The sequence below is a fragment of the Oryza sativa genome, chromosome 3 (assembly GCF_034140825.1).
Source record: "Oryza sativa Japonica Group chromosome 3, ASM3414082v1".
Classification (NCBI taxonomy): Eukaryota; Viridiplantae; Streptophyta; class Magnoliopsida; order Poales; family Poaceae; genus Oryza; species Oryza sativa.
In genome coordinates, this window is record NC_089037.1 from 15005836 (window position 1) to 15030245 (window position 24410).

The window sequence follows — 24410 nt, forward strand, 5'->3', positions numbered from 1 at the left end:
AAGAATTTCATGAGAACTTTGGACGAAATGAATTGTTCTGAAAATCCTGTAAAAGTTTCTGTGTTCCGAAGTTTGTTGTCTTTTCCACATATATGTTCATATATATAGAGGGAGATCCCGTTTGTCAGCTTGATATATATTCCTCATCATCATTTGTCTCCCTTGTAAATTGGGTTAATTTATTTCTTCTGGATCTTAACGTGGAGTAAATTAATAGGGCCAATTTTCGTTTTCCATGTAGTAATTGAGTGCTACTAATAACTTGTTGATCGGGAATTAGCTGGACTAGTTAGTGGTTAATAAACAATATGGTACGATTACTCATCAGTTGACTTGTGGTTGTGGACAATTAATCTCTTCTTCATGAGAAGTATGGGGACAAGATTAATAGGCGACAATGACGCCGATAACAGTGGAGTTAACTTTGCCAACTTGGGCATCATCGAACAGTCTATTTTCAACATGCAAACTGGCAAGATTCTATGACACCATAGCCATTAGGAAATGCTGCTACTGTACGTAACACAAACACACTCCCTTTGTTTTTAATACGTCGTTCATTTTTATACATGTTTAATAATCCATATTATTAAAAAAATATAAAATTATTATTTATTTATTGTGATCCGTTTTATTATTAAATACACTTTAAGCATCTTATAATTTTTATATTTACACAAAACTTTTGAATAAAATAGTAAAACATACATTTAAAAGTTAACAACTTCGCACATTATAACTTTTCTTTGGATGCATGCCCACACATGTTTGCTGATTGTTCACTTCATGCTTAGGCTCCAGCTGGATGTCCTTCCCAATTCAACGTTGTGGAAAACGTACTGATGCCCATGAACATGCATAACAAGTCCTACCCGTGTTTTTCTTTCTCTGCATTTATTTTAAAAATAAACAAAAGAATATATGTATACAACATTATATTCTAGATAGGATCTACTTTAATAGTAATTAAATTCACATGGATAAAGACATAAAAGGCTTTACAGTCTCCCATATCAACTTTAACTAACATTTGATCAACGTCAAACGGTATATATATATTCACGCTCAAATGATGTAGGAATTGAAAGACTCAACATCATATATGCAAGTAGCACATACCATGCATCATCCTCGTTGAGGAATGTCTTGCATGGTTGTTGGGGTAAGCAAAACCTCAATTAAGTATATGGTTTTACAATAATATGATGGTGATGATATATAAAATCCATGATGGATTGGGTTTGTGATGAGGCCAAGCTAGGAGGGTCCCATGCAGGGGATCATCCAGCCTGCCTTTTTTTAAAAAAAGAAAATAACTTTATTTTGACTCTCACAAGCATTAGCTATAGAGAGCACCAAATCCAATCATGCAAGCAAAACAAAAGGCGCAGAGAGACGAACTTGTTGTCGTTGAGAGGAAACCGGTGGCAGTAGAGTTGTAGTGTAAAAATTAAGGCATAAAATTTAAAGGAGCTAAAGTGGAATACAAACTGTCTAAAGCCAAAAAGGACAAGACTTACACAAACTCTACCCCCAATACACGCCCTTTCCATCTCATCCTCACGTATTCCCCAGAGTGCTAAATAAACAGGGTTGAAAATTCCAAAAAAAAAAGAAATCAGAGAGTAGGATGGAATTATTACCCTAAAAAAGTATATTTTGAAAATATACTTTGATGCAATACTGGAAGAAATATTTTTATGAAATAGGTTTTTAATTTAAAATAGTATTGTCATCTATCAACATATCAAAAGGGAGACTTGCTTTAGTGCCTGAAAATAAATTCATCACCGATCATCTGTTGTGAACGTCTATCGTACTTTAAAATTTTAATAGGTATAAAATGTATTTAATTAAAAATGGAATTCTCATGTCAGGAATATACTTACATTTAAGTGGATGTTGTTATGTTATATAAGTACATAATTTTTTTTATCATCTGTCATAGTACTACTTCTCTGTTTCATATTATAAGTCGTTTGAATTTTTTCTAATCAAACTTCGTCAAGTTTGATCAAGTTTTATAAAATATTTAGCAACACTTAAAATATCTAATTAGTTTTATTAAATCTAACAATGGATATATTTTGATAATATATTTGTTTTGTATATAAAAGATTACTATAATTTTTTTATAAACTTGATTAAACTAAAAAAATATTGGATTAGAAAAAAAAATCAAACGACTTGTAATATTGGATTAGAAAATAAAATCAAAACGACGAGATACGAAATGGAGGGAGTACATTGTTTTCTAGAGCATTTTATAGAGCCTTTGCTCTTGGCTTAAAATATAAAATGGAGGGCACCCCTAAGCTCACACAGGCTGTTGGGTTGCTCCCTCTCTCATCTCTAGTCTTCTTCCCCATTCACCAACACAACCAGCAGCCACCTCCTCCTCTTCTTCCCCAACTTTCTGCTTGATCTCCACCTCCACTGCCGCCCCGCCGCCCAATCCACCACCACCGGCGGCGGCGGAGGTCAACGCCGGCCACCCTCGTCGACGCCCCCCCACATCAGCTCAGGTATTCCTCCTTTTTCAGCTGCTTCTCCTTTGTCAGGGCTGAGCCTCAGCCCTAGCTCCACATCGCCACCGCCATTTCTCCTCGCTGCTTGCCGCAAGGGCAGAGCTGCCGGCGGCGAGCTCCCCTTGCCCCCTCTCCCTTCTAGGGCTACTGCTGCGGCTGCTGCTACTACCCCTGCTGTGTGCTGTTCCTCTTTTATTCAGATATAGTCGATGGAGTGAGCATACTGACTATTAATTTGATATATGCATGCTAATCTGGTTCCCAAGTTTGTGAACTTCTTGTTGTAGATACTCCTTATGCCTAAAATATGATTTGTGCCCCCAAATTAGTAAGAGGTATTTAACAGGGATATTATATTATTCGGCAATGATTAGGCGAAAGTAATTGTTTCCATGTGTTAATCTGTTTACTTGGTGAATAATCCCAGGTTACTACCCGAAATTTCTAGATAAAATGTGCTAAGTTTACATTCTGAATCTTTTAAGGATTATATACTGCTATCTGTTTGGTTTGGCTAACTCATTGCTTAGCTTAATCCAACTACTTTAGTGATTGTAACACTTGCTTGGGGATGGTTCTGTGTAGGGGTGCAGTGCAGAGGAAGGAGGGCAAGTAGACAAGAATCACCTTATTGGTACCTGACGAATTTACTCCAAGCTTTCCTGTGGTTGCCACATGCTGGTCAGCCCCTCCATCTCCTCTGGCTGCCTAGTTAGTGGTGGACAAGATAAACATGTTGAGCCTGAGTTGCTGTTGGGTTTTGGTGTGTGGAAGAATCTACAGGCATGAATAGAGGTGCCATTGTTCTGTGGATTGAATGTTGTGGTGCAGCTGGTTGCCTTGTTCCTCCTCTGCTGCTTGGTTTGTCTAACTGATCGGCCCCTAGCTAGCTGGCCTTACAATGGTGAACTGGGTCACCATCTGTTCATGGCGATGGTTAGGATGATGGCAGTGGAAGGATGAAGAATGGCACTGCGCTGCTTGCCTGCTTGGCTACTATTGTGCTAAATAAGGAATGTCAAGTGGCCTAGCACTTGTTTGCTCCTCACTGGTTGAGGGTGGCAGCCCACTCCTCTCACTGTGTGGGGCTTGACTAATTGAGCTCAGGTGTGGCTAAGGTTTGACTCCTTGCTCAGATGTGGCTCTCTTCATCGTGGACACAGGTGTGGCTTTTGTGCGGCATAGTTTGATTGGTCAGTTTGTATTCTAGGCAACATGTTCATAATGAGTAATATTAATTCGCTTTAGCTGTTTATTGATTGATAGAAGAAATTAATGGTTGATTAATCATTCCTTAATACATTGATGTATCTGTATTCGTATATAGCTTTTTATAGTATGTGTAAATTGAACACTTACTAATTACGATGGCACTTGTAATACCGAATCTTCAACCATTTGTGTGTATGTGGATGCATTTGAATAATCTGAGGTTTTTGTTTTACCATAATTTATATTGATTATTTAGTTAGTCAGGCGATTTAGCCTCTTAACTGTTAACTTGATTTGTGATTCAAATTTGGGTTGTTTCAGCGACGGGCATTGGGGGTCGCTGGTGTGTTGCTGCTGCTGTCGAGGTAGGGTGGTGGAGGTGGAGGGATGGTGCTGGGACTGGGTGTAGCCAACCAGCCAGCCATGGGTAACAGCACCTCCAGGGTCGTTGGCTGCTTCGCACCAGCAGACAAGGCCGCCGGTGGCGGCGTCGGTTTGGAGTTCCTGCAGCCGCTGGACGAAGGACTCGGCCATTCCTTCTGCTATGTCCGCCCAGGGGCCATCACTGACTCGCCGGCCATCACGCCATCCAACTCCGAGAGGTACACGCTCGACTCCTCCGTGCTGGATTCGGAGACCCGCAGCGGGTCATTCCGGCAGGAGGTTGTCGTTGTCGACGACCTGGCGGCGGCAGCCATGGCCGGGTTGCAGAGGCCGAGCAAGAGTTTCTCGGAGACCACCTTCCGGACGATCTCGGGGGCCTCCGTCAGCGCCAACCCGTCCTCGGCTCGGACAGGCAATCTGTGTGTGTCCCTTGCTGCTGATGTGCAGGAGCCTGCCGCCGCATTCGAGAGCACCGCCTCTTTCGCCGCCGTTCCGTTGCAGCCGGTGCCACGGGGATCAGGGCCGCTCAATACCTTCTTGTCAGGGCCGCTTGAGAGAGGATTTGCGTCGGGGCCGCTGGACAAAGGCGCTGGGTTCATGTCTGGGCCACTGGATAAAGGAGTCTTCATGTCTGGTCCTATTGACAGTGGCAACAAAAGCAACTTCTCGGCACCTCTTTCGTATGGTCGGAGGAAGGCTGGTCTCGGACAGCTTGTACGTAGCATTAGCAGACCGATGAGAAGTGCGCTGTCAAGAACATTTAGTAGGAGCTCACAAGGTACTGGTTGGGTCCAAAGATTTCTGTTGCATCCTATGGCTCAACTGAGCTTGTCGAGGGATGCAAAGGGCACTTCGGAAGATTCACATAATGGGTTGGAAGCTGGGCTCCCTGAGCTTGAGTATAGTGTAACAAGGAACCTGCAGTGGGCTCATGGCAAGGCAGGAGAGGATAGGGTTCATGTTGTCCTCTCTGAAGAGCAAGGGTGGTTGTTTATTGGAATTTATGATGGTTTTAGCGGTCCGGATGCACCGGACTTCTTAATGAGCAATCTATACAAGGCCATTGATAAAGAGCTGGAAGGACTGCTCTGGGTTTATGAAGACAGTCCTGAAGGGAGTGCTCAAGTATCTACTCTTGGAGAGGGTGAATCCGTTGCAGTTCCTCAGGACCTGCCTGATGGAGGTGACATTCTGTTCCAAGCTGATAGTGTTGAATCAGAACAACTTGTTAATTCTGAGGAACAAGATGTATCCAATGTGAAGATAAGTGATGGGGGTGCTTCGCAAGTTCAGATGGATTTGAACACCAGTGGTCAGAGAGATTTAGTGTTGCAGGCTTCAAGTAATCAGAAGTTGAATGCTGGTGAAATAGTCGAGGAAAAGGTGGGGGCTGATATGGGGAATAATCTCCAGAGTACAGAGTCTTATAACTCTGGTAGAGATATTTCAAATACAGATGTAAACACTAGCTTTGGTTGTACATCAGATGTAAACACTAGTACTTGTTGTAATGAAGATGTCAAATCACCGAAAGAAATCAGGAGCAGACGACTTTTTGAGCTACTTGAGATGGAATTGCTCGAAGAATATAATAGAAATGTTTCCAAATTATCACCAGAGGGAATGAAAGGGAGGAGCATATTTAATATGCAGGCAGGAACTACAGAAGAAAGCTCTAGGGATATAGCCGAGCTCTCTAGGTCTTCAATGGCAGCAACTGGAGAATGTCTTGATGATTTTGAGAATGATAAACATTCAAGATCAGGTGACGGTGTGCTTGGGGTAGATCCAAAAGAGTGTAATGAATGCTCAATTTCATCATCGTCATCAGGGCACAAACAAATTCTGAGAAGATATTTGTTTGGGTCAAAGCTGAGGAAGATGTACAAGAAGCAAAAATTGTTGCAGAAGAAGTTTTTCCCTTGGAACTATGATTGGCATAGAGACCAACCTCATGTTGATGAAAGTGTTATCAAACCTTCTGAAGTTACTAGGAGATGCAAATCAGGACCAGTAGACCACGATGCTGTATTGAGGGCAATGTCACGGGCGCTTGAAAACACTGAGGAAGCATACATGGACGTAGTGGAAAGGGAGCTTGATAAAAATCCTGAGCTCGCGTTGATGGGTTCATGTGTGCTTGTGATGTTGATGAAAGATCAGGATGTATATGTTATGAATCTTGGAGATAGCCGAGTTGTCTTGGCACAAGATAATGAGCAATACAATAACTCAAGCTTCTTAAAGGGTGATTTAAGACATCGTAACAGGTCAAGGGAGTCACTTGTTCGTGTTGAACTTGATAGGATATCTGAGGAGTCACCAATGCATAATCCTAATAGCCACCTAAGCAGCAACACAAAAACTAAGGAATTGACTATTTGTAAATTAAAGATGAGAGCAGTTCAACTATCGACTGATCATAGTACAAGTGTTGAGGAGGTATGTTTCTGATATTTGATTGTTACATTCTTTCATTTGATTTTAGCATCTTCTGTCCTGCATGACAATTTGGTGATTTTGATTCATCTGTCAAATCATGCATATTTTAGCAAGTCATTTATTACCATCGTTGTGATTCCCTGAAAATCTCGGTAGGATATTAAATGTACCGTGTGCCTGAGCCAGAGTGATGCTATATATGTCCTCTTAATGTGATGGCTTACACTGAATTTGATGGTATTGATTGTTGAGTCTGCTCTCCTAAAAAATGCTGTAGATTTTACTTGGGTTAAACCATTAAAGTTAATGTCAAGTACATTAACCAACAGGAAGACAACAATTGAGGAAATCATTTGGAAGAGAAAATATGATAATTATTTTGTATGCTATCTTTGTTCTGGTCAACAAAATGAAGCTTATGAGCTATCTGGACGTTCTTCATTATTACTTGACTTTCTCTCAAGACATGTCAAAAAATGAGTTGATTTTTATTAGCTTGCTGAGTCGTTGTTAATGTTTGTTCATCTGCTTTGAGGCATACGGAGGATCAAAGCTGCCGCATGCAAAATTGAGGTCCTAGGAATAGCAAATAGTTATGCTATATTTTGTTAGCATGAATCATGGCTGCCAGTTAATTAGTACTTCCAAGTTTTTTTTTTTGAGGGGGAAAGGCAGGAGCTCTGCCAATTTCATTAAGGAGGATAGAAATGATACAGGTTCACCTCTCAAAGGTTCCACAGAAGAAATCACAGGGTTGTAGGGGAGAGAATACAGGAGATTTTAAGAAAATGTAAAGCAACAAGCATCAAATCCGACGCATAATCATCTGCGTAACCTGAGCTTCATCGAAGGCTTTGCACATTGCAATGATGGAGTCAACCACTTGCGGAACCGTGCTATACACGCCATTGAAAATCCTGTTGTTCCTCTGTAACCAGATCCCCCAAGCCATATACATTAGGCCATCCAAATTTCGTCTTTGCTCCTTGACCATTGATTTCCTGCAAGTTTCCCACCATGCCAATATGTCTCCATTGAAGAGATTTGTAGCGTGCATTTGGAGTCCTAGTTTGGACCAAATTGTGCTCCAAACCTGTTTCGCGAATGAGCACTCCATGATGAGATGTCGGGCTGTCTCTGGCTCGATGCCGCATAGGGAACAGATGGGGCTGTTGTCCCATCCCCTGAGCTGAAGCTTGTCAGAGGTCAAGATTTTCCTGTGTACCATAAGCCAAGCCAAAAACCTGCATTTGTTTTCAGTCTTCGCCTTCCAAGTTCCCAATATCAAATCCTGTTTCAGATTGACCAAAACCAAACGCAGGTACATAAAACAAGATTCACATACCATATACCTTATAATTATTCAACACAAACTCTATTATCTACTCTGTGGGTCTACACATTAACATCCTTTCAGATTTAATAACTTATTTCTTAGTAATCTGTTGTCCTTGACCCTCCTAACGTCAAACATTTATATTTTCAAGTGCCACCTCAATAGTACTCTGACGCTCTCTATTTTCCACTGAGAATATAGTTTGCATAATCATGAAAATGGTACTAGCTCACCTTGCAAATACACCTTCTGAAAGAATGAATACTTTTTTCGAAATTTCTTTGGAGGTAGTGATAAAGCTACTCTGAATATTCAGTCATGTTGTTTGGAAGTGTCCTGATGTGCTGTTGGTTACATTCTCATATGGATGAAATCAGCATCTCTATCGACTATAAATTTCTTGGAAGCAATCGTATTCTCTTTTGTAGCTAGCTGTTAGAACAGGATGTGAAACGGGCAATGTAAAAAGTTTCGCAGTGTGAATCCTTCATTTGTGCCTTATGTTTTTCTGGGAGAATGGAGCTTTTATGCTAGAGGGATTATTTGGTTAAAACACCTATGTTGTTTGTTCAGGTTTTACATTTATAAAGTTAGGCTTACCGTTTTATCTTGTACTCTATTTTAAAGATGATAATTATTTGTTAACCTCATTGTTCTTTCTATGTTCTCTGCAGGAAGTCTCGAGGATTAGGGCAGAACATCCTGACGACCCTCAATCTGTATTTAATGACAGGGTGAAAGGACAGTTGAAGGTTACAAGAGCGTTTGGTGCAGGTTTTCTAAAGAAGGTAGCTTAGAGTTTTTTTTTTTTTTGTGTCCATGGCTGTTGTTCACTGCTTTTATGTCCAAGGTTCTGTTGAAAACCAAATATTACAGTGATTCTGTTGAACAAACCAAATATTACAGTTAGAGGTACCCTACGATGCAAACCAAATATTTCAGTGATTCTGTTGAAAAAATGAACTGGCAGTATCAATATAACAATGAAAAGCAATATGATACCATCTAATCAGAAAATTGAAGATTAATTGTTAATGTGAAATTTTTTTGTAGGATTGTAGTTGATGTTATTAAATCTTTTTTGAAATAAATAGGTATGAAGTAAGTTTCTCTTTGGATATGACATACACACATTTGTAGTCTTAGACATTCCCAAAGGTGTTTTTATATATGTTGTAACTTCGAAGGTTATATTACAATGTAATATTCTATTATGCAAACGGTTAAAATATCTTCTTTGCCTGTTGCAGCCAAAATTTAATGACATACTACTTGAGATGTTTCGCATCGACTATGTTGGAACATCATCATATATCAGCTGCAACCCTGCTGTCCTTCACCACCGTCTTTGCTCAAATGACCGGTTTCTTGTCCTGTCCTCAGATGGACTGTATCAATATTTCAGCAATGATGAGGTTGTTTCACATGTTGCATGGTTTATGGAAAATGTACCAGAGGGTGATCCTGCTCAATACCTTGTAGCCGAGCTGTTATGCCGTGCAGCAAAAAAGAATGGTGAGTTATGTCTTTATTCATACAGCATGTACTATTTGGTTCATACAAGGAAATGACACTTTACTGTGGTGAACATTTTTATCTATGCCATCAGTGAGAGTATCAGGCTAAAGTACACTCAACTAGATCTGTTACGATCCGTAATAACTAAAATCTCATAACAAATTAGACTGCTAATAGCATTGTTATCAATGCCTCTTTACATTTGTATGTTAACATGGTTGAACTTTGGCGTGTCAATTGATGACATATGCTCACTCAGTTTGATATATGACACTTTCATGCATTGCCTTGCTACCTTTGAATCCTTCATGGTCTTGCTACTACCTTTACCAATCAAGACTCCGGTCATACCTTGGTTGTCTTGAAATTGTTGAAGCAATTCACGGTCCTATTAGGACTCTGGAAATATCCTATTATTTTTTAAAGGGATTGACCCAACATTTCTTTACCACATGAGCTATTTCCATATATATTTGCTACTTTACTAGCTCCCAGGAACTCCTTTTCTATTTTGGCATACGATATGTATATTTGTATGAACCGAGTTGTATATAGTAATGCTATTTTTTCAAGCTTTGAATTATTGCCTGAAATAAAACTATAGAAGAACTATTGTGCTCGTCATTCTCCAAAAGCTAACCCTTTTATCTTGGGTATTGTATGATACACGCAGGCATGGACTTTCATGAGTTGCTGGATATCCCTCAGGGTGATCGCCGAAAATACCATGATGATGTTTCTGTTATGGTAATTTCCCTTGAAGGCAGAATTTGGCGATCTTCTGGTTGAGCATCAAGATGTGACTTGGTCTGTTCCTTGCAGCCTCACTTAGCGTAGTGAATTATCAATCAGAAAAGGCATCATTGTCTTGTTCATTGTCTTCAGTTTTTGAAGTTCTGATCAAATTTCATTAGGCAATACATAGTGCCTTTTCTGCCTTAACATTTTGGATTTGTGGTGCATGCTTGGCCAGTCCAACTTTGACTTATACATGTTTCTTGTTTCTTATTAGTAAAAAGGTTCATTTTTGTGGGGATTTTTATTCCCTGTGCCTTCTATTAGCTTACTTTAAGTGTATTGTGTATATTTGTGTTTCCATTTTGTTTTCCTTCATTTGAAAACAGGGCGTGGGGGATTGGAATTTGTGCATTACAACTGCTGCTGGAGCTGTCTGATCTACAGGTTTTTTTTCAGCATTACTCCATCTGTTTGGGGGCATATGGCTGGTGGTTGTGCACTGTACATCAGCAGCAGCAGCTGCCTTGTGCATTTTGGTAGCCATTCTCAAGCTTTCATTCATGTGCCAATTTGACTGTTTAATCTGTAATGGTTTGTTTTTGCAAAATGTCGCATTATTCAGATGTTGCAGAAGGGAATGTACAAAAGAGACACTTCCCTATTTCTAAGGGAGCTTAAAAGCTTGATCATGAATGAATGATCCATGTTCTATACTATTCACTTGTCTTTCTGAGCTAAGAATCCTTTGGAGTTGTTACTAGCTAGACAAAAAAATGTACCGGCAGTGAGATCTCTGCTAAAAAATGTACCGGCAGTGAGTTGTTGGTTAGTATGTTTTGTTATCCGCTTCTCTATAGGATGGAAAACTGGAAATGGAAAACTTCCTTTTCTTTTCTTTTTTTACTACAGATGATTGGTGCATATTCGTGCAAATTGTAGATTAAAATATACTCCCTCCATCCTAAAATGTTTGACGCCGTTGACTTTTTTTTAAATGTTTGACCGTTCGTCTTATTCAAAAAATTTAAGTAATTATTAATTCTTTTCCTATCATTTGATTTATTGTTAAATATACTTTTATGTATACATATAGTTTTACACATTTCACAAAAGTTTTTGAATAAGACGAACGGTCAAATATGTTTAAAAAAGTTAACGGTGTCAAACATTTAGGAAAGGAGGGAGGATATACAAGTCTGTTGCTATTTTCCTTTCAAAGAGGTACTTTTGGGACTGTTTGAGCTACCTGCTCCTTAGAAAACTATCTTAGGATAAGTTCGTGGTGACGTCGATCAATTATCCATGTACTGAAAAGGCTGGATTCGTTATGCACCAAACTTTTCAGAGTACAACTGTACAAGCTATAGCATGCTTATGCCGTAGTGTACTATTGTCCATAATTTTGTCTTGGTGTAGTATGATTCATGCAGGGAAGAGTAGAGGCTGTTACAGTATTGACCAAGTGTGTACTTCACCCACTAGATAGTTGTACTTAATTTGGTTTCTGTACGACCCTATACGAGCTAATCTGTGACGACTACACTCTACAGCACTTGGTCTGTAAGTTGGGTCTGGTTGTTCCCAATTTTTTCTTTAAACTTTTAACTTTTTCATCACATCAAAACTTCTAATTTTTTCGTCACATCGTTCCAATTTCAATCAAACTTTTAATTTTAACGTGAACTATACACAGCCTTGGCAGCATTTCAAGTCAAAAGTTCGAACCAGCTGATAGATGATGAATGAAACTGAGTTCATGTCACATTATTTAAGGGCACCCAAGAATAAATTAAGGGCCCCTTTGAATCGTAGGGTAGAAAAAACAGAGGAATAGGAAAAACATTGGATTCTGACAGGAATTGAAGTGTAAAAAACAGAGGATTGCAAAACACAGGAAAAACATAGGAATGGTCGTTTGATTGGAGCGTAGGAAAAACGTAGGAATCGGATGAGAGAGATAGACTCAAAGGAAATTTTCCAATAGGTTGGAGCTCTTGCTAAATTTCCTCCAAAATCCACATGCAATGTGCCATTCCATAGGAATTTCATAGAATTTGGAAAGCTTCGATCCTTTGAATCAAAGGGCCAAATAGGAAAATTTCCTATAGGATTTGAATCTTATGAAATTTCTATATAAATCCTTTGATTCAAAGGGGCCCTAAATATTAGAAATTTGAGAAGTTTATTTATTGAAGTTCTCTATGTAATACCGTTGAAAGGTTTTACAAACATCACACCGTTTAGAAATTTTGGAAACCTGTTGGGGGATAATCCACGATGTTGTTCTGAACTAAAATTGAGTTTGGAATTTTTTTTCTTCATGTGCAAACAAACAACAACGAATTGGCGTTAAGATTGTGACATCGAGATTGAAAATATATGTCCTCATCTTTTAGATAGCTGAAAATGATGAATTATTTTTATGGTAGCTATTTGAGGGTATAACTGAATGAATCAATCACTATAAAGTTAAAATATTTGCTTTAGAAATCTATTACAAGAAAATTTTATATAACCTTTAACACTAAACGCAAGCGCGCAAAGAAAATCTAGAATGAGAAAAGGACCAAACAGGGCCTAGCACATGTATCTCCAATTGCAGCAGAAGTTAAATTCTCTCTTGCACCAAGAATACGCCATTAGGCCATTCCCAACCCAATAACTAGAATGGTGTCCATAGTATTAAATAAGCTGCCACATAGGATGAAAAGTGATGTGGCAAGTGAATAAACGAAAAAAGAGAAGGAAATCATGTCTTGCATGAGACATGGTTTCTACACAACATCTAAGACATCATGTGAGATAAGTAGTATTAAATTTATGTATAGAATAGTAGTATTTGTATTGGAAGAGTGGTGCCTACTACTAGTTTTTTGATGATGTGGAGTTTATAGAAACTATGTCAGTGTTTTGGGTTGGGAATAGCCTTATGCTACTTCTAAACACCTTCCAATTCACAACGTTTTGACTCCGTTTTTTTTTTCATAAATCTGGCATCTCAGACCCCACTTCATCAAACTGTCCTGCATAATGTAGCTGCCAATCTCTGAACTGCAGAAGGTCCAACCAACTGGCAGAATCAAATTTTGCTGCTCTCTTTGTAAAATAAAAAAATAAAAAAAAATCCAAGAAATACTTGACTGGTTAGCTGGTCTTGTTAATTAATATTAATGGGATCTTGGATTCCCAGCTGACTTTGCAAAGCAAACGCATTCGAGTAAGTATCACGCTGGCTGTACACGGTTGCTCATGTAACTAGTATAATATCCTGAACTAACCCACTAATTCATCATTATCTTTGTGCTACTATGATTTCGCCCATCATGAACCATAACATTATTTCTGATTTTTTTTTGTACAATACTACAATGTGAATTATAATACATTTGATACTAGCTACCTGGATGGGTGTTTAGTGTCATGCATGCAAGTACATAATAATTAATTAAAAAAATCAACACTGAAGAAAAACACCCATACCATTGGTAGGTACGTAGACATTTCCCCCCTTAATTATCACTTTTTTTTCTAGCGAAATGTACAAGAAAGTCTACATCTTGACAATCTGACTATATGTATATTTTATATATATATATATATATATATATATATATATATATATATATATATATATATATATATATATATATATATATATATATATATATATATATATATATATATATATATATATAACCAAGAAGCTTAATCTTAATTTAATTTCAAAAAGAAAAAGAAGAGAAAATGGTCCCAATGGTCGAGTAGTAGTAATTAATTAATTAATCAGAGAAGGAGAAAAAAAAATCAGGCGATGATGCAGCCGTAGCCATCGGCCTCCACCTCGTAGAGGACGACGCCGCCGCCGGGGGCGGCGGCGCACTGGCAGGCGGGGCGGCAGGAGTTGCAGCCGGGGCAGCACGGCGGCGGCGGCGGTGGGCAGGGCGGCGGCGGGTCGGGCTTCTTGGGAGGGTCGTCGGGCTTCTTGGGCGCCTCGGGCTTCTTCTCCGGCTCGACGCTGACGACCTCCGCCGCGAACTTGGCCTTGCGGAGCTCGCCCACCACCTGCACCACGTCCACCTCCCCCACCACCGTCATCGTCCCCTTCTCATCGTCCGCCGCCAGCGACTTCACCCCTGCAAAATTAATCAATTCAATTCAATTCAATTCAGCTCCATCGATGATGATTCAAGCTGCAGTTGCACCTGATTCATCCAACAAATTAGTACCTGGGATCTTGGCCACCACGGTCATGGCGACGGCCTTGCACTTGGCCCGGACGAAGTCCACCTTGATCACGATCTTCTGCAAGATTTCAGTTAGGATTAAGTCTCTAATATAATCGCAATGCATATAGCCATATACGACGAACTGGAAGTGGAAGAGAGGAAGAGCAAGCTGACCTTGGACGACATGGCGGGCGATCGATCGAGCTAGCGCGAGGAGGAGGAGGAAGACGAAGTGGAGCAGGTGAGGTGAGAGGGTGAGGAGCTTTGATGCTAAGAAAGGGAGGTTGCGTGTATCTCGCCATAATTGAATCAGTATGGATCGACATCGATCTGCGTCATTATACGAGCTTTGCAAATTAAACTAATTGTCGTAACTATTCCAATTCGATTGATTAGTGTGTTAAATTGCTGAAATGGTCAACAGCTTTAACGAATTCTTTGTTTTTTCTTTTCTCTCTCTGAGCACAATGCTTTGCATTAGAGAACGCATTTCACATTTGTTCTTCTCGGAGGTAAGCCGGCGGTGTCAGATCACCCGTACTTTTGTAAATATATTTCTTTTTGGTGAGTTGTTCTGGGTGATTGATCTGATATATATATGAGATTAAATAATCAGAAGGGATTATAAAAAAATTACAGCTAGTGTTTTGTTCTCTCAAGGCAGAGATTGTGTGTTGAATAAATATTTTATTGCCGATCACAATCTTATAAAGAATCAGTGCACTTTATTTTGAGCGATAACGATTTGTCTCAATCAGCCGCCTCTTGCCTTTTTCTAATCTTCTCCTGCAATCTGTCCCTAGTAATGCACAGGATAATATATAACCTTTAACTGATTACTCGTTAAGTTTCATAATATTATCTCCTTTTTTTTTCAAGAATCCAGATGCGGCGCGCTCTTGTTAATTGCTTCGAGAACGTGGATGCATGTACTTTCTCTGAACTCATCAGAGGTCAAGCACGAAGACTTTTGATTACGTAGATCGAGGTGAAGCCTGATTAAACATTGATCAGTACGTATGACAGTATTCAGTCAGCAGTCACTCTCTCAGAGGATGAGTATAATACTACAGATTAGAATGTTAGAGAGATGTTTCAAAACATTTTCTCTACACTAATCTAAGGACTAATAATCCATCCACGGGAACATCGTGTGCGTGACATGAGGGATTGGTATCTCCAAGCCAAAATTTGCATTAATTTTTGGTGCTACGGAAAATCATGAAGAAATCGAGCCCACAAGAAGTTTGTTAAGGAGGCCTAATAAGGTACTCCCCCGTCCCATTTTAAGTGTGTTCAATGTTTGTTCGTCCGTCTTATTTAAAATAATTTTCTGATTAGTATTTTTATTGTTGTTAGATGATAAAAATAAATAGTACTTTATATGTGACTTATTTTTTTATATTTTTTTTTCAAATAATACAAATGGTCAAACGTTGGACACAGAAAAAACACATGGGACAGAAGGAGTAATAAATAGCACATAATGAGTCAGTAGCAGATTGATATCTATGTAGCGAATCGCAGACAACGAGCATTATAGCGGACGCTAGGTTCCAATAGCAACATTTAATAACCACGCATAAATTTGAGTATATGCCATGAATAATGATCTTATAAAACATTAACAAAGCAACTGAGAAACAAATTAGAAGCAATACTCATATAACTGAGTATAAATATAGATTTAGTAGCAATCGAAGAGTTGATGTCTTATTTCAACTCAAATTAAATTAAGAAGTGAACATATATGATGTTCTACTCATTATATGTTCCGACTCACAAGAATACAAGGTTTTAAGAGACAAAACAACTAATAAACTCGTCATTTGTTATGGGTTAGTAGTTATATAAAATGGCCTTATGCTATAGCAGCCCGCGAAACAAAAATAGTTGTCATTTGTACTTTTTTTTTTAAAAAAAGCGATCACTTAGTTCCAACATGCTATGTCATATCGGGACTACCTATACATTTGTCGACAAATTTTCTCCTAAAAATTTGACAGATGTAATTATAGTACAATCGTAGTATAATTATACTGTAACTTGCATGTAACTGTAGTGTAACTTGTATGTAAGTTTCACGTAATTTGGAATCATTAGATCTATTACAAGATTTGTTCTGGTGAGGAAGAAAAAAAATTACAGCACACACATATGTGAAAGGATTTGTTTCCACGACCTCCATTTTACCGAAATAACATGTTACAGAGAGATTTTTGAAAGTTACATTATAGTTACAGTGCAATTACATGCAAGTTATAGTGTAATTACACTACGATTGTACTGTAATTACATCTGTTAAATTTTTAGGAGAAAATTTGTTGACAAATATATAGTAAAATTGTGTCATATCCGCTATCGCCATGACGCCGGTTATGAACACTATTTATTTATTAGTTGGGCTTAAATTAAACGAACGGATAGACAATTACGGGCTGAATTTACCCACATTTTTGGGCTGGATTTACGCTCCACTTTAGGCCGGAGTTGCGAGCAGTTCTGGACCGAAATAACGCTCGTGGTTGGGCCGAAATTATGCGCACTATTGAGCCGAATCCGCTCGAAGAAATGGGCTGAACGAACACGCACTTGTCGTCTTGTCGCCTCAAAATTTCCTCTCTCCTCGCCACCGTCTCTTCTGTTTACGAGCTCCTCTCCAAATCCCCAAAACCCTAATCCAGCCAGCCGCCGCCGCCGCCGCCGCCATGGGAGGAGGAGGAGGAGGAGGGCGCAAGCCACGCAACTTCGCCACGTTCCGGCTGTTCCCGCGCGCCGGCGCCGCCGACCCCAACGACCGCGTCTTCGTCCGCGTCGACAGCAACGACTACACCGTCCCCGGCTTCGGCGACGACGACGCCTTCGACTCCTCATCCCTCTCCCTCACCGGTGACGCCGCCGCCGGCGATCACTTCTCCTCCGCCTCCGGCCCCCTCCCCGACCACGTCCGCCGCGAGATCCTCGAGCTCGGCCTCCCGGACGACGGCTACAATTACCTCCACCACCTCCGCGAGCTCCGCCCCTCCGCCGCCGCCGCCGCCTCATCCTTCGCGCCCAACCAGACTGCCCCGCCTCTCCCCCTCGACGTGAAGGTCTGCGACTTCCCTTCCCGAAACCCCAATTTTCGTTTCTCCTGCTATTCGGTTGTCTGATGCTTAGGATGATATGCTGTTGTTTTGGGCGTGCAGGCGTATGATGCCAGTAGGGTGCGGATTGCTTCTGGCAATGTTGAGGATGAGATGGACGAGGGGAGGACGATGTGTAAGGTGGCCGCGAAGACAGCGCCTGTGAGGCGGATTGAGAGGGCGGTTGATCCTGACATCGCGAGGTTGCTCGACGAGACCGATGTCTCCCATGGCGGGTCGGAGGATGAGGGACTGGAGGAGGATTTTGTCATCATGGCAAACCGGGCTGAGGGGGATGAGGAGGAAGATGATGATGATGAAGAGGAGGAAGTGATGGATGGTGTGTTCTTAAGTGATGTTGAAGAGGAAGAGGAGTTTGAGGATGATGAGGGTGAGCCCAAGCCGAGGGTCCGGCGGTTGCTGGATGAACAGTTTGATTTGGTATGCTTCGTTTGCATTTTGTGTTTCCTTCAGTATGATTTCACATACACCATTTTTATAGGGGCAGTATAACTTTCCTTCCTTTTATTCTATAGGGGCATATTACGGGACTACCCTTATAGCTGCATAAGTTTCTAAGTATTTATGTGCTTGTCAAATATATATTTTTAGAGTAAATTTCATAAAACTACAGATACTATGACCAAATTATCACAAAACTACAGATTTAACTCAGTGTATCACAAAACTACACATTTAACACCAAATTTATCACAAAACTACACATTTAAGATGAAGTGTCACAAAACTACATGTTTAGTAACTAAATTATCATAAAACTATAGGTTTAGAACCAATTTAATCACAAAGTAATAATGTTTATAGCTCCACATAACAATGGTGCTAGGGATTTAAACTCCAAAAGTTGTAGTTTTGTGATAAGTTCAATATTAAATATGCATTTTTGTGATACTTAACCTAAAATCTGCAGTTTTGTGATAAATTTGGTGCTAAATGTGTAGTTTTGTGATACAACTCCTTAAATCTGTAGTTTTGTGATAATTTGGTCAAAATACCTGTAGTTTTGTGAAATTTACTCATATTTTTATCATTGTGTAGATGGTAGATCTGAAGCTTCTAGATTGAAGATTACGCATAATGGATGACTGTGTTCATATATAATGCTGGTCATCAAACTAATTGAGCATACCATACCGGATGCTGTATCTTGTTCAACTCCCTCTAGTTGGAAGCGTATGTTGTTTTAGACATGCATCCAGTTGACTTTCGAAACTTCGAATATCAATACACTATATAGTATATTTGTCTCAAGAACTTTCTTGAATATTATACTTTTTACACGGTCTGATATACATAATGCACTAAAAGTTAGTGGTCAAACTACTGTTCTAGATAGTGTCCCATTGTCCAAAATTACATGTATTTTATGAATTGAGGGAATCATCACCAGACGCCTAATCAGTCATGTCTTTCTACGATTAGAAGTTCATCGTGCAAATTTGGACTCGTTTGTTTTGCGAATCGCAAATGGTATGCCCAATTCTGACTTGTTGTGAATCAACTTGCAGCTTGCTTTGGAAGAATATGGTGACAGTGATGATGATGATGATGATCCAGGTGTTAGAAATGGGGAATGTGAACTGCCTACTGAGGTTATTGATGAACTGAAACTGTTCCATAGTCAAAATGTATCTGTCACAGAAGAATATAGAACGCCGGCAGATTTTGTTCGTAGAAAATTGGATTCAAGCACAGCAGAGGAGGTGGATGAATCTGCTAATGTAATCCAAAAATGTGCTGAATATGCTGAAAGGTATTTAAATGAAACTGCTGAAGAGGAAGAAGTTGTACTTGTTTCAGAAAGCAGTGATGAGTCTGAAGTTTGGGACTGTGAGACTATTGTTTCCACATACTCAAATCTTGACAACCATCCTGGAAAGATTCAAACACCAGGAAATCCTAAAAATAGGCTCCCTAAAGTTTTTCCTGGAGAAACAGCTACAACGAAAGATATCATCAGGCTTCAAGGCAAAGAGAGACTTCCAGTAGAATACCTACCACAGAGGAAAAGAAATGGTGAGAAGGAGAAGAAAGCAAAGCCAACAGAAACTCCAAGTGCTGAAAGTTTTAAGAAAGGAGCTCAAAAGGAAACAAAGGAGGAAAAGAAAGCAAGAAAGGTAAAAGAGTGGTTTTAGGATATTCTTGCAATCATGTACTGTTATTCCTTAAAACAGTAGAGAATACCGGGAAAGCATTTTAATTGTGTTTATTTGATTCATTTGGAGGCTTCAACGGTTGACCAAATGTATGCTGCATTATACCTGCGACCTATGTAGTCATTTCATCATTTGTAGTATAAAAATCTTGAAGTACTAATCTTTAAGTTGTCTGTAGGTTCAAGTTTAGTTTAAACTTTTTTCAAGATAAACTAGCGTTAATTTATGGTACAACAGTTGCCTAGCTATTAGCGTATTTCTTGGTGGTTATGTTGAATTGATAAGTGTTCTTCAAGATTACAATGTGTTCCTAGCTGGAGCAGTGTTGTAAAATGATTTGTAAATCGGCTTAATATGGTGAACCACTTTTTTTTGTTTTAATAATTTTTAAATTGTTTATTGGTATGTGTAACATCCTTGTCATCTGGGCTGTTTCTTGGTATACATGTAGGCTGCAGTGAAAGAAGAGAAGAGAGAAGCACGGAAAGCAAAGAAAGAGCTGAAAGGCCTGTACAAATTTGAAACACAGAAGGCTCAGAAGGTTGCTGCTGTTACAGGGCCAGCTTCTATACGGCTAATGTAAGTCACCCTGTTGCCACGTTACACCATCTGAAATGAATATGCCCAAAGGTTTTGACTTATTGCTGCTGGAAGAAATGAAAAAGAACTCCGCCACTGTTTGCTCCTTAGATAAAGAATTCAGCGGTAGTGTTATGTCAAGTGAAATGTAGATATACCCATCCTGGGTAGTACTATCTACTGCAGAATATGATCCAATTGCAAGTTTGCAACAACTTTGATTTGGGCATCGAAACAGCTAGAAAGAAATTCAGAACTCAGAACAGAAGATATTTGTGTAGACAGCTCACGAAGTGTTGTCACCTTTTAATCTTGAGTGAATTCTTCCCTTCCCATTTACTTGAATTTTATTTTGTCCTGTTTTTGCTGCCAACATCAAAAACAATTAAGGGAAGAGAATTAAGAACTATATAGTTGGCAGTTTCTTTGTTGTTTGATGTTGTAAAACCAATTTGGTTTCATGATTGCACCTAGCTCTGCTCTGCTTTGCGCTACACGTTCCTTCTTAGGTTTGATGTAAACACTTTTTAGTGGATTTATACAAATACTCTCTACTCTCTATACTGATTTGACTCTTTTTTACTTGATCAGGTAATAACCATGTTGATTTGTAAACATGTTCTGCACGATAACGACGCAATGTGAGTCGTAAGGAGATCCTCATCCTACAAGGTACGACGGCAAGATATGATACACTGATACCTCCTGGGTCATCTTGTGCCATGTTTGTGGTTTTTGTCGACTAGATACCCAGTGTATACCATGTTTGGACTTCTGTATGAGAAATATGTCGTGTAAGACGTAGGTTATCTAATGGACACAGTGGCGCTATTTTGAATGTGATTTTACACTGAAGTTACCCAAGATTTTCAATCTGCATATACGCACTGCAAATTTCCTCTAGAAAAGTTGTGCTCTAAGCACAGGCTGCAAGAAGGGTTTTGAAGACTGGTTTTGCCGGAAAAGAACTAGTACAAACAAAAGTTGCTAGGCAGACAATTTTGGCAATGTTTTCATAGATCTAGGCTAGTCTACATAATAGATCCGAAATGGATCAAAGTGTTGATAAAGTATCTTTCATAGGACACTTCACAAAATAAGATATACATACAACTGTAAAAATTGATACAACTTTGATAGAATGGCGTACTGGGAATACACGTGAGTACGTTGTTTTAATACTCCCTCCTATTTTAAAATAGAAAAAAAAAGTCAAAATAACTCCCTATAATTAGTTTGAAAGTCCATCTAGCATTCTGAAGTTTAAAACCGAACATTCAATTCCCTAAACTTTACACTAACATTCATTTAACAACCTAACAAGCTTAGGTGTGTTTGGCAAATGGGATTTGAGAGATGAATGGCTAGGGTATGTTTATTAAATGGGATTTGAGAGGTGGGATTGGGAAAGTGAAATGGATGAATGGCTAGGATTAAATGAGGTGTGAAGAATGGATGACTATGATGCAATATTGTCTTTTGGAGGGTGAGATGTTATTTCTCAATCACATTTGTCAAACAAAGCCTTAGTTGGAGGGGGTAATATGAAGTGAACTGTATTATAAAGTTGGATGGGTTGGATGTCCTAATTTAACAATGGACTTTTCATATAAAGTTTAGAGGGGTTTTCAGACATTTCTTTTTAAAATATAGGGTGTTTTTTTATTAAGTTTAACTGATTCCCCGATGGATTTGGATACACCATCGTGCTCTTCAACTCGTTCTGCCGTGCCGCCGTCGGTAACGTCCAAGGTCTCCTCGCCTGGGGACTGGGGAGTACATCGACCCTGGTCCTTGGCTCCTGAGACAGCGTGTGGTCTGTCTCTGTGTCGAGCGCGGTTACGAAGCCTCCGCTACATGCTCTGGAACCCGTGCTCCACTGCCTGCGCCACTGTCTCTCCCCCCGGGCCAGCCGCGACGGCGGCCATGCGCTTCCACCCCCTGCACCGCTTCCGGCAAAGTCCGCAGGTCCCCTTCCCCTAGAATCCGGCATGTTTCTCCCGACTGCCTACTACCTCCAGAGAATCCGACATGGTTAGGAAGGCGAATAGGTAGGTGCGCCAATAACATCCATCTCTCTAAGATGCAGGGAACCCGCTCCGTCGTCCTGCACTGGCTGGTTGCAGCTGCAGGTGCTCGTGTTCGAGCTCATGCCTGGCGCACGAGATCAAGTTCCATCGCATTTGTTGCCAATTAGCATTCGGGATTGCTAAAAAAAACTTTCGACAGATTTTTGGGTAGAAATATACTCTGAGATTCGTGCTCTGTGTGTGTGTGGTGGGGGGGGGGGGGGGAATGATTTCATCTGAGATTCAACTACAGATTGCTAAGTCTTGAACCCGCGACCTCCCCCTCGCGCGCGCAGCCTCTGAGCTTTGCCAAGTTTACTGTACTTGCACCCTACTCCCTCCATATCTGTAAAGGAAGTCGTTTAAGAAAATGTTTAAGTCAAACCTTAGAAATATAAATCATGAATAACTCTTGAGTTGTTGAGTTTGAAAATGTTAAAATTATATGAATAGATATGTCTTGAAAAATACTTTCATAAAAATATACATATATCACTTTTCAATAAATATTTTTATAGAAACAAGAAGCCAAAGTTGTATTTTAGAGACCGTATCGCTGTCCAAAACGACTTCCTTTACGAGTACAGAGGGAGTACTTACATTCTATTTACATTATAGTTATATATTAATTATATTACGGTGCAACTGCATTTGACATATTTTTGGGGACTTTTTCTGTTGAATGTTAGATAGACATTCCCTTAGTATTTATACATATTTATTTCACGATATACCAAGTTAATGTGGACTATTCATTGGGCATTGATCAATTTACTAAAAGCTGTAACACCCCAATTTTCGTGTGGCATTAAAAACTAATTTAATAAAATTATATATACGAAAATTTTGTTCTTTGAGTGTTGAGCTTAAGTTGTACCCTAGATCTCAAGTTAAATCCCTCCTTTGTTATGTCTTCATGATGCCAAAAATCAACCCCTCCAAATTTTCGTTCCAAAGTAATATCTTCCATTCAGATTTCTCTACTAAAACCCTATCCACAAATTTCGTCGAATATTCAAATTCAAGTTCGGTTCAACAATTCACCTCCAAACCCTAAACTCTCTCCTGGGTCTCCTGAAATCCATACTCGAATTTGAATTCAAACTCTCAAGTTTCATCCATCTCTCTCTCTCCCTCGCTCTATCTATCTCTATAACCCTTTGAATCCTTTCCCGAATATTTGTTCCAACTCCAAGGAAAATTCCAAATTCAATTCCTTTATTTGAACCCCAATTTCTAAGATTATTTCCTTTCTCCTTAAATCCCTCCCAAATAATTCTCCAAGCCCCAAATATAAAACTATTTCAAAAATATCAACCTCCCACTTCGATGTCCCATGCTTGACTCCTACATATTTTCCTGAGTCCAAATATCTAATTTGAATTCAAATACTCAAAATTTGAATAGTCCCTTAATACAAAACAAACATTATATTAAAATATATTTAATGCTAAATTTAATAAAATTAATTTCGTGTTGTAGATGTTATTAATTTTTTCTATAAACTTGGTTAAACCTAAAGAACTTTGACTAAAAAAATCAAATGACTTATAATATGAAAACAGGGGAGTTTTTTCAACGGGGGAGCATGAAAAAACTTGCTTGCTCACCCCACTTGCATCCATGGAGAAGCGGTGCTTTTGCAGTTATCCCACCCTTCCAATACTTGCCCACAACAAAAACTCACGATTGTACGCATCCAATTCGAGGGTGGTTTCCCGATTGAAGATGGGACTAGGGCTGTCAACGAGCCGAGCTCGAGCGAGCTCGCCTGCCTAGGCTCGAGCTCGATACAAGCTTGAGCCTATCGAGCTCGAGCTGAGCCTATAAAATGTTCGAATTTTCAAACAGGCGCGGTTCAAGCTTGACTACCAAGCTCGAGCTCGACTACCGAGCTCGAATTTTAATTAGAACAATTTATATTTCAAAGGATATTTTTTAAAAAATAATAATTTATGGTTTATCATATTAGTAGAAGAGGAAAAAGAATAAAATAAATATATGCTGCCAATACAAGGCATACAAATAACATATTTGATCTTCCAATTTATTAAATAGCAACAAAAAAATCATAAA

General features: G+C 39.4%; 3 protein-coding genes across 11 annotated transcripts; 2 read left to right on the plus strand and 1 right to left on the minus strand.

Moving 5' to 3' along the window:
* The first annotated feature begins 2323 nt into the window (after positions 1 to 2323).
* Positions 2324 to 10874, plus strand: LOC4332941 (protein phosphatase 2C 32). Of its 7 annotated transcripts, none has more exons than XM_015776475.3 (7): positions 2324 to 2525; positions 3114 to 3691; positions 4062 to 6566; positions 8577 to 8690; positions 9153 to 9417; positions 10094 to 10227; positions 10545 to 10874. In XM_015776475.3, exons 3-6 carry the CDS (start codon positions 4128 to 4130, stop codon positions 10207 to 10209), a joined length of 2934 nt encoding a protein of 977 aa, XP_015631961.1. In that variant the 5' UTR covers positions 2324 to 2525; positions 3114 to 3691; positions 4062 to 4127; the 3' UTR covers positions 10210 to 10227; positions 10545 to 10874. The 7 variants fall into 7 exon arrangements, with proteins under 7 accessions (XP_015631961.1, XP_066164833.1, XP_015631964.1 ...); XM_066308736.1 differs by having other exon boundaries at positions 3122 to 3691; XM_015776478.3 differs by lacking the exon at positions 3114 to 3691.
* Positions 10875 to 13472: 2598 nt separating this feature from the next.
* Positions 13473 to 14695, minus strand: LOC107276793 (heavy metal-associated isoprenylated plant protein 43). Of its 2 annotated transcripts, none has more exons than XM_066308807.1 (3): positions 14559 to 14695; positions 14385 to 14457; positions 13473 to 14291 (listed from the first exon to the last, which is right to left on the minus strand). In XM_066308807.1, the coding sequence occupies exons 1-3, from the start codon at positions 14568 to 14570 to the stop codon at positions 13963 to 13965; spliced, it is 414 nt and encodes a 137-aa protein (XP_066164904.1). In that variant the 5' UTR covers positions 14571 to 14695; the 3' UTR covers positions 13473 to 13962. The 2 variants fall into 2 exon arrangements, with proteins under 2 accessions (XP_066164904.1, XP_015630086.1); XM_015774600.3 differs by having other exon boundaries at positions 14385 to 14460.
* A 2317-nt stretch (positions 14696 to 17012) lies between these two features.
* On the plus strand, positions 17013 to 21144 carry LOC4332942 (uncharacterized). 2 transcript variants are annotated; one of them, XM_015772322.3, is made up of 5 exons: positions 17013 to 17476; positions 17573 to 17950; positions 19039 to 19647; positions 20138 to 20265; positions 20857 to 21144. In XM_015772322.3, exons 1-5 carry the CDS (start codon positions 17093 to 17095, stop codon positions 20858 to 20860), a joined length of 1503 nt encoding a protein of 500 aa, XP_015627808.1. In that variant the 5' UTR covers positions 17013 to 17092; the 3' UTR covers positions 20861 to 21144. The 2 variants fall into 2 exon arrangements, with proteins under 2 accessions (XP_015627808.1, XP_066164885.1); XM_066308788.1 differs by lacking the exon at positions 20857 to 21144 and having other exon boundaries at positions 20138 to 20269.
* The last annotated feature ends 3266 nt before the right edge of the window (positions 21145 to 24410 follow it).